Genomic DNA, 10219 nt, shown 5'->3' on the forward strand with positions numbered 1-10219 from the left:
ACACACACACACACACATAACAAGTAATTAGTACTTTATTTCTGTATAATTTCTGGTATATATCTCACCTCTGACTATACTCTAGGTGGTGAGTCTGTTTTCGGAGATCGGCGGCATGTTTGGTCTGTGCATGGGCATCTCCATTCTCACCGTCGCCGAGTGCTGCCAGTTCTTCTTCATCTTCCTCGTCCGCAAGTGTAAGTCGCTCAGATCAAACCAGGCGTGGCCCTGAAGGCGTTCATATAGCCTGAGGGAGTTCATGCATGTCTGAGGAAGTTCATACAGGCCTGAGGACGTCCATACAGGCCTGCGGGAGTGCATACAGGCCTGAGAGAGTTCATACAAGTCTGAGGGAGTTCATACAGGCCTGAGGGAGTTCATACAGGCCTGCGGGAGTGCATACAGGCCTGAGGAAGTTCATACAGGCCTGCGGGAGTGCATACAGGCCTGTGAGAGTTCATACAGGCCTGCGGGAGATTATACATGTCTGAGAGAGTTCATACAGGCTTGAGGGAGTTCCTACATGCCTGAGGATGTTTATACATGCCTGAGGAAGTTCATACAGGCCTGAGAAAGTTCTTACAAGCCTTCGGGAGTTCATACAGGCATTCGGAAGTTCATACAGGCGTGAGGGAGTTCACACAGTCCTGAGGCAGTTCACACAAGTCTGAGAGAGTTCACACAGGCCTGAGAGAGTTTATACAGTCCTGAGAGAGTTTACACAGGCCTGAGGTAGTTCACACAGTCATGAGGAAGTTCATACAGGCCTGAGAGAGCTTATACAGGCCTGAGGGAGTTCATAAAGGCCTGAGGGAGTTCATACATGCCTGAGGTAGTTCACACAGTCCTGAGGAATTTTATACAGGCCTGAGAGAGTTCACACAGGCCTGAGGAATTTTATACAGGCCTGAGGGAGTTCACACAAGCCTGAGGGAGTTCATACAGGCCTGAGGGAGTTCATACAGGCCTGAGGGAGTTCACACAGTCCTGAGGTAGTTCATACAGGCCTGAGGGAGTATATACAGGCCTGAGGTAGTTCACCCAGTCCTGAGGTAGTTCATACAGGCATGGGGGAGTTTATACAGGCCTGAGGTAGGTCGCACAGTCCTGAGGGAGTTCATAAAGTCCTGAGAGAGTTCATACATGTCTGAGGGAGTTCATACCGGCCTGAAGGAGTTTACACAGGCCTGAGGGAGTTCATATAGTCCTAAGGGAGTTCATACATGTCTGAGGGAGTTCATACCGGCCTGAAGGAGTTTATACACGCCTGAATAAGTTTATACAGGTCTGAGGGAGTTCTCACAGGCCTGAGGGAGTTTACACAGGCCTGAGGGAGTTCATACATGTCTGAGGGAGTTCATACCGACCTGATGGAGTTCACACAGGCCTGAGAGAGTTCACACAGGCCTGAGGGAGTTCATACAGGCCTGAGAGAGTTTATACATGTCTGAGGGAGTTCATACAGGCCTGGGGGAGTTCATACAGGCCTGAGGGAGTTCATACAGGCCTGAGGGAGTTCACACAGGCCTGAGAGAGTTTACACAGTTCTGAGGGAGTTCATACAGACCTGAGGGAGTTCATACAGACCTGAGGGAGTTCACACCGTCTTGAGGAAGTTCACACATGCCTGAGGGAGTTTATACACGGGGGCAGGGCGGCTACGTAGCGGTGCCTGTCTCCTACCGACGACGCACTTAAAAGTAGCACTCTTCGAATTACGAAAAGTGCGAAGATTACGAATTAAATTTAACTAAAATAAATTAAATTAAATTAAATTAAATTAAATTAAATACGAGTTATTTACACTTGTGAATTACATTTCAAAGAATAATTACGAGAACGAATTACAAAGATTACTTCGATTTACACTTTGAATCCGAGTTTCCAAGAAAGTAAGCGGGAGGGATGTATCGCGATTTCTTTTCTCTAGCGTCTGATTGCTGGAGTGAGTAAGGACACGGAAACGAATGTGTTGCGAGCCTTGAGTATTAATGCTGTTCAGAAAACAGAATTATATTATTAAGTTTGTTAAATTAATGCTGTTCAGAGAAGAGAATTATATGGTTAAGTTGTTAAATTTATGCTCTTCTGTGATTATGGGGGCACACACGCGCGTGCGGTGCGTGAGTGCGTATGTGTGAGAGTGTACGCAAGCTTCTAGGTATATTACCGCATCTTATCAATTATATAATCGAATCTTATATTCTTTTTCTAATGCTGTTTGAATAGCTTGCGTTTTGTAATTGCTTCGAGTTTGAGCACAGATCTGAACGTGTATACATCAATGATATACGTCGAAATCATGCATTATTACGAGAATTTATATAAATTAACTTCACTTGTGTATTTTATATACTTCATACATCGTATAAACGATTGAAATCAAAGCGTTGTGTAAAAGATATAACTGTGCCTCTCCATTGCCACGCATAAACATTGATAATATTTAAATATATCTGTTAGTTTTTTGTTTGAATGATTGTTTGTTTGTTTGTTTGATTGATTGATTGATCGAATTATTGAATGGTTGATTAATTCATTAATATATAGATAGATGGATAGATAGATAGATAGATAGATAGATAGCTAGATAGCTAGATAGATAGATATATAGATAGATAAATAGATAGATAAATAGATAGATAGATGATAGATAGGTAGGTAGATATATAGATAGATAGATAGATAGATAGATAGATAAATAGATAGATTGATAGATTGATTGATTGATTGACTCCGAGATCGGTGTCGTATTTGAGCAGACGACATGGTTTGGGGCAATGACGTTTCTCGCAGATCATATACATGCCATAGATGCGTGAACGGTAGAGTGTTTAGAAGTATCACACGCATACGTTCACCGTCGCCTCAGTATTATCTCAAGCATCGGTGCTCACTACGCGTGGGCTTTATGTAACAGAATGACGAGCCTACTACTTATTTTTCAGTAAACCATAATTATTATCGGAAGGTTTGCCGTTGTAGCATGTGTAGCGTTTCGTATCTTCCTGCGACACCCGATGGCGCCACCGGTCGACACTTAGTGACTAGCACACAACCTTAGGTCTTTCACTCACCTGCTGTGCCCGGAGGCGTTGAACTGGCCGTATCGTCGCCATCTGGACCCCGCTAGCCACTCGAGCGCCCCAGTGCTACTGCGCTCCCGCAATAACCTGTTCCGCCGTGTTCCGGTTCGGTGCGTCGTAGAGTTAGTCAACAGTGCGCGACGAGGGGCGACACACACCACAGACACCACAACGGGGTAACCACACCCTTGCCCGCTGGCCTTACGTTACGTTGAATAACAAGTGCATATCCGGGGTAAGCACAGAGGTTAAACAACTAGAATGAACTATGAACGCAGCCGGGCAAAGGCCTACAGTAACTGGCAGCCTCTCCTCGCGTGCAGCCGTGCACGAGAGTTAATACTTCTCAATACCCGTACTCTAGTCTAGGAATATTAATCCAACCTATTTAATATTCGACTACTACAAGTACTGTATTACTTACTCGCCCCACAACAACAAGACAATACGACAGTGCTTACTCACCAATTAACCGACGCGCCTGTCTCTCTCACCCCTGAGACAAGGCACACGCCAAACACCCGTGACCGTACAGTATCTCGGGTACCCGTACGCTAACTGTCACCATACCCGCCATGCATACGCACGGGGTGGACGCGGCTACATATACTACGTGACGAGTCTTCCCTCACTCGGCTACCGGGACAAACTGAACTACAAGTTCTCCCTCAACCGATTCCCGAGCCGAACTGCGTACCGTGTCTCTCCACACGGCACTACACTAGCTGTTCACACGGCCCGCGCCACTAACGGCCGCTAGAGGGGGTGGCTAACCCAACATGGCTGCCCCCATGTAGGGACTCGACTATCTACATCGTTAATTGATGAGCCGGCAAAACACCACGAAAACGCACACTAATAGACAGCAGACATCACAAATAATTATACAGTCACAAACATGGATCACCCACACTCCGGTTACCAGGGAGCCACCCTGCTAGGAACCCGAGAATCCGGTGCCACCGCTACACTTGATATACATTCCCCTCATGGCAATCATCACCCTCTCTATTGTGCATGGGTAGATGTCTAATAAGGCACATGGCCCATTACGCATGCGCATGGGGGTCTCACCTTCATTCGCTCTTGCGCAGTGTAGTAGGCAACGTTTTCAATAAACGGAAAGGAAAACGCCTGCGCATGCGCGATCTTCTGCGTTATCTCGTACGTGATATAGATGTGATATTTACTTCAAGAGTCATTGGCAAGGAAAACAGTGGCTTTCAAACCGTTAACAACGCCACACGTATAATATACATGCACCCACAACTCACGCAATTCAGACAACATAGCATTATATATATTTTCGACGTTCAAGCAACGAACACTAGCTATCACGATAGGCATGAAGCGTCACGTAAGTCTAATTAATTACCACGGACCATTGTACAGCGTATCCATACAGCGCTGTACTTGAGCGGCAGCGGTGTGGATCCATTTGGAAACAACATGGCGTCCAGCGATCACGTGATCGATTTTTTCCGACTCGTCATGTCGCAACTCTCTGTATATAGGAACCCTAGTTATTGCCTGACTAACGCGCCACTTATGCCGTTATTTATCTCTGGTCTGACGTATCGATTTGCATGATCGCTGCTTAGTCTTCTACCGTAATAACTAACCATAAGTAATAACGGACTTTGTCCACACAAAAAACATTCTGCCATAAAAAATGTCTGTATATAAGTATGTATATAAAGCATAATGCACGTGAAAACTAGTCTGAGAGGGGAGATTGGAAGAGTTGGAGAAAGAGGAAAAAGAGGGGCAGCGACGGAGGAGGCAAAGAAGGAGGCAGAGGAAGATGGGCGAAGAAAGAGAGGCGAAACAAGAAGAAGAAGAAGAAGAAGACGAAGAGGAGGAGGAGGAGGAGGAGGAGGAGGGGGAGGAAGAGAAGGAAGAGGAGGGGGAGAAGAGGAATATATATACTAGCGGGATACCCGGCGTTGCCCGGGGAAATCAGTGGCGTTACTCAGTTGGTGACCGCTTGGTTGAAAGGAAAATACCCAAAAAAATCTAACTATCTATCTATCCATGCATCCATGCATGCATGCATCCATCCCATTCCATGCCATCCCATCCCATCCCATATCCCATCCCATCTCATCGCATCTCATGCCATCCCATGCCATGCCATGCCATCGCACCGCATCCCATCCCATCCCATGCCATCCCATGCCATCCCATCCCATGCCATCGCATGCAATCCCATGCCATCCCATCCCATCCCAAAGAGTAAAAAATTATAAGAAATCAAAAGATGAAAGACATTAAATATAAAAAATAATACATACTAAAGAGAGGGAAAAAAGGAAAAAAGGGAAAAATAAGTTCCCCAGCTGGAACTTGAACCGGAATTAACGATTAGGCCACTGCGCCGTTAAGGGTATACCCATGGATTCACACGTACGTGATGTTAATCTGTACGCACCGCCATGTATTGATGAATAGAATTTTTATGAATTTTTAACTTTTTAATTTTTTTAGAACCTCCCAGACGTGCTGATTCTGAAAATATATTTAGTTTTCCTCTAGGCTACGGAGTTCTCTAGTTATGCGAGTACGAACTAATTCGGCTGAACAACTTTATATATATAGATATATATAGTATAATTATGTACTCTATAGTGCTATGTACATTAATAATAGCGTCTGAACGACTTCGGTATTCGTCCGTTTTAAAGGTATATGCATCAGTTACAATGAGTCTGTAGTCAAAGGCAACTGACGTAAAAGTAAAGGTGAACTGTGCAACGTATCCTATCTCATTCACAGGAAATCTTGGCCTATACGTATCACCTTTACGAAACACCATACTTCGCTCATCACCTCTTCATGCACACACCATCTTACCGTCGCCATCGCAGATTTGACATGTTACCTTCATGTTGTTCGGTCCGTTAGCCTCACCATGCTGAAAGTCATTCACGCTGAGAGCAACCAGATACAGCGACATTTTCGGAGTGGTTTGAAACGAAGTGGCCGTCCATCCTTCTTCTAACGTGTCCGTGCCGATTACAGGCATGTTCGAAAGGGCGTTCATATCTGAATCACAAATACGACAAGACGATAATAGACCTGATGTGTGCCAGCGGAAAAGTGTTAAATATTTTTTGTGCTTGGCATGCTCCGGTGTGGAGCGACAGTTTCGAGTAGTAAGGATAGCTGCTAACGACGGCTGCTAAGCTGCTCGGTGTGCGCGTGTACCAAGAAAGATCGACCGCGGCCATTTTCAATATCGCTTGCTGTTCAATTCATAGCACCACTTACATTTTATTGCATGCATTGGAATGCATTGTAATTACATAAGAAATGCAATTTAACAGTGGTATGAGTATGAAAATTACGAGATACGAGGGTGGGAAAAATCCGTAATATGTCGGCTGCTTAAGCGTACAGCGGATTTCAATAGACATTATTTTGTACTCTTACGTAGATCATGCGCTAAAATGGTCTTACTTGTGCCATATTATATGGTTAAGTCATCCGTATGCTGTCACGCCTTCCTATTTTAATATCATGTACAGTATACGAGCGGCTTGAGAAAAGATATGCATACTTTTAGTTTGTCGAGCTACATGGAGATAACGGAGAAACGCATGTGTGGTTTCTTACCTGATTTATGCTCTATTCGAATGTTGAACTCGGCTTTGTACCTGGGTTCATCAAACGAAGGGAACACCTTCCTTCCAGCCACCGCCTCTAGCTGCGTCACCGCCAAATACCTAAACGTCAAGCCAGGCAGACTAATAACCTCCAAGCATTGGGGACGTGTTCAGGTTATACGTGCGTATGTGCATGTCTGTCTGCCTTATTTTTTAGTCTGTCCCTATTGTGTCATTACGTCTTTCGCCTAATCTCTATACCACTTCGTTTTTCTCTCTAGATTTGTCTCCCCTTCTTCCGTTCTATCTAGTTCGCGTGCGCGTGTATATGCGTGCGTCTACGTTCATACGGCTTCATTCGAGAAGCAACCACAACGAAAACCCTCTTATATTTATATGTCTTAAAATTCAGAAAATGTGTGAGCGCAAACCAATAAACATGTCGGCCATTACAAATGTGCCCGTAATTATATGAATAGGCTGATCAGGTTCATGTTCATTAATTGTCTTTGGAGCAACAATGTGCAGTCAATAAACTTAATTATTGCGTCACAAATATCATATGGACCTACCTCATCTGAGTATTTCCTTCTTCCGACCAGCCCATACTCTCCACGACTGGTCCTATCTTGTTTAAAATGTATTTCTACAGCAGATAATAGAAGTGGCTTCTAATTATTAGGCATAAAATTAACGCCGGTACGTGAATGATCATTAATATACATGTTAGATTTACGACCTCTGTTTATATATTTTAAATAAATATATCATTTTACGGAATGACATTTACAGTACCTTAAAAGTTCATACACCGAAACAGTTATGATTATAATAGATGGCGATCTAATGCTAGCATAGATACAAGTGTCAGTTTTTCTGCCGTGGCAGAGGTGCTCAGGTGAGGTATACTTCTAAACAGTATTTCGTGTGCTTCGCAATTAAGCGGAAAGAGGGCGGGGCAGTGAGGCAGCACAATAATTAATATATTCGTTCATCTCATCGTGGCATAATGGCATTACAACGAACCCGGACCCGGATATTAGTAAGTGCACTCCGGGTTATTGATTTCTCGTTGTTTACCCACCCGCACGCTAGCGTAGTGATCAGATCTAGCGAGCATCTGCGAGATGTAGCTCATGTGGTGGAGAAACACCTTCCACGGTCCGGCCTCCTCCTCTTTCAGCGACAGATAAGAGGCAATGCGAAATGGAATACGGTAGTCTATTTTCGAAGCCCTGCAACGGCAAGCGTCGACGGTGGGCGTCCATATATCATTTCCGTGAAAGAATTTCGTCTTCGTATTTTTGTTGTAAGTTCGCGAAGCGCGGCCAGTAGTTTATCTCGACCGAGTGAATAACCTCTCTTTCCCCTTCCCTCCCTTCCGACCTTCTCTCTCTCTCTTTTTCTTTATTTCTCGTCTCTCCCTCCCCCTCCCTCCCTCCATTTCTTTCGGTTTATCGCTCACATTCTCTTTCCCTTCTCTCCCTTTCTATCTATTGATTGTCAGAGACCGCTGGCTCAGCTAGCCTCGTAGCAACGATGGACCTAAATATACATGAACTTGGAAGTTGCTCTTAAATATGCAGCCAAATTTTGAAATCACAATGGCCATATTCGCATTAATAACGTGTAGTATTTTTCTAACGGACAATAGCATTAAGTCATCACAAAGCTGCACAGTTTGCATTCCCTCCCCCTATATATATATAATGAATGAATATATATATATGCATACATTTATAGTTATCAGAAAGTTCGCGGGTATGATTTCTTTACCTGGCCAGCATAAACGCGTGGTTGATTAATGTCATGCGTGTGGAGCCATCTATCGCCTGGAAACATAACGATATATAACATATAGACGACAAAGTCGTGGCTCTAGCAACTGCAGTATAGACTCTGAATATTTCTAATCACTGCGTGCTCATTTGACAACTACTGACGGCATGAATTATTAGGCAAATCACCGGAAATAATACAAGGATTCTACAATAGAACAAAAATTTAAAATGATTGGCAATAAATTAATGCTTGATCATGATGGCATGACAGCGTAACGTACGTAATGGTTCGAGTTAAGGACTTCGGCCAGGCGATTCCAGTTTTCCTCCCAGTAGTTTACGAGATAAAAACCATGAGCGCCAATGTTACCAACTATCCAATAATCTTCTACTACGTTCGCTGAAATTTCGACTTCGCTTCCATCTGAAAATATAACAAATTTTACTTTCAATGGTTTCACACAGAAAAACTCGATAGTAACTTACTAGTAGGAAATAATAAATAATTGATTCATTGGTTTTTGGTGCCCTGCTCATATAGGCCTACATAGAATTGGTTTGGGATTTCAAAACGCAATGCGGGTATATATATATATAAATATATATACTATATATATATATATATATATATATATATATATATATATTATATAAGTATTCTGTAACCAGTATTACATTCCCCAAACAAACCTTTCGCATCCAGACGATATCATTAGTATCTCCTATATCTGACGTTTTGTATGTAAACGGAATTTCCCACTTGTACCTGAATATTGAGGAATTGAAATATAAACATTAATATGCGCAACATAATGATTAAAAGATATAGCAACCATCGTTTAGAAGCACAGAGCGCCATTTGTAGATGCCATTTGCATGTACTAATGTATTCTGTTCTTCAGTATAATGTGGAATAATGCTGATCGATACAAACTCATAACGTAAACGTCAGCACGCACAATAAAAGATGCTACCGAAAGTTGGTAAATGTAAACGTCGGTTAGTGCAAGCATGTTGGCGAAAAGTAGCGTATCAAACGAGTGATTTGAACCTATTAAGAGAATAAAGCGAATAAAATGATCGAATAATTATAATTTACTGATATTGGCTTTCCCGAGATGTTTGATGTGTCCATCGGATTCAAACAGAACTCTCCTGGGAGAGGCTGAGTGTTGTGGAGCTGGTGTTGGTCACGTGAACAACTGATAACCCATCTGTGTCAGCCACGTGTTCATAATACCGGAATATCGTACTTCCCATCCATCGTCTAAGAACAATAATATTGACGTTAATTTAGTTACATAAAAATTGCCATTTTGTACATTTTTGTACTATATATAATGGTGACCGATTATTTATGTATTATTTATATTACGATATTCTTGATTTATTCTTTTACTCAAAAAACGTTATTTCACAGAAAACAGACACTAAATTTGTCATTATAGGTAAACTACACATGATCGCCCACCGGTGGCCTCACTCACCTCTTCTAGGTGCCATAAATCTGCAATCTTAGCATTACTGAGTTCGTACTTCTTAATGTATTTCTGTCGATAATAATAAAAACAAAAAACGTCATTCAACGTCAATGAAGAATATAATATTACTGTTCTCCGTCAAGTCGCCGAATGGGCTATGCTACACTGCTCACACGCTACCTTTTGAATTGAAGCATGCATAAGAAGATATACACACCCTCATTCCAGCCTGGAACTGATCGGCACCATAAAGTTCCTTAGCAGTT

General features: G+C 42.8%; 1 protein-coding gene across 1 annotated transcript in view; it reads right to left on the reverse strand.

Moving 5' to 3' along the window:
* The window catches only part of LOC106806151 (glutamyl aminopeptidase-like), a 29997-nt gene that overhangs the window by 5716 nt on the left and 14062 nt on the right, over window positions 1-10219 (reverse strand). Inside the window, exons 8-11 of the mRNA XM_014808014.1 lie at window positions 8754-8896; window positions 8468-8523; window positions 7776-7926; window positions 7264-7337 (exon numbers count right to left, since the gene is read on the reverse strand). Of these exons, the coding sequence (XP_014663500.1) occupies window positions 7264-7337; window positions 7776-7926; window positions 8468-8523; window positions 8754-8896 (424 nt within the window). The remainder of the gene's footprint in view (window positions 1-7263; window positions 7338-7775; window positions 7927-8467; window positions 8524-8753; window positions 8897-10219) is intronic.

This window comes from Priapulus caudatus, unplaced genomic scaffold (genome assembly GCF_000485595.1).
Source record: "Priapulus caudatus unplaced genomic scaffold, Priapulus_caudatus-5.0.1 Scaffold144, whole genome shotgun sequence".
Lineage (NCBI taxonomy): Eukaryota > Metazoa > Priapulida > Priapulimorpha > Priapulimorphida > Priapulidae > Priapulus > Priapulus caudatus.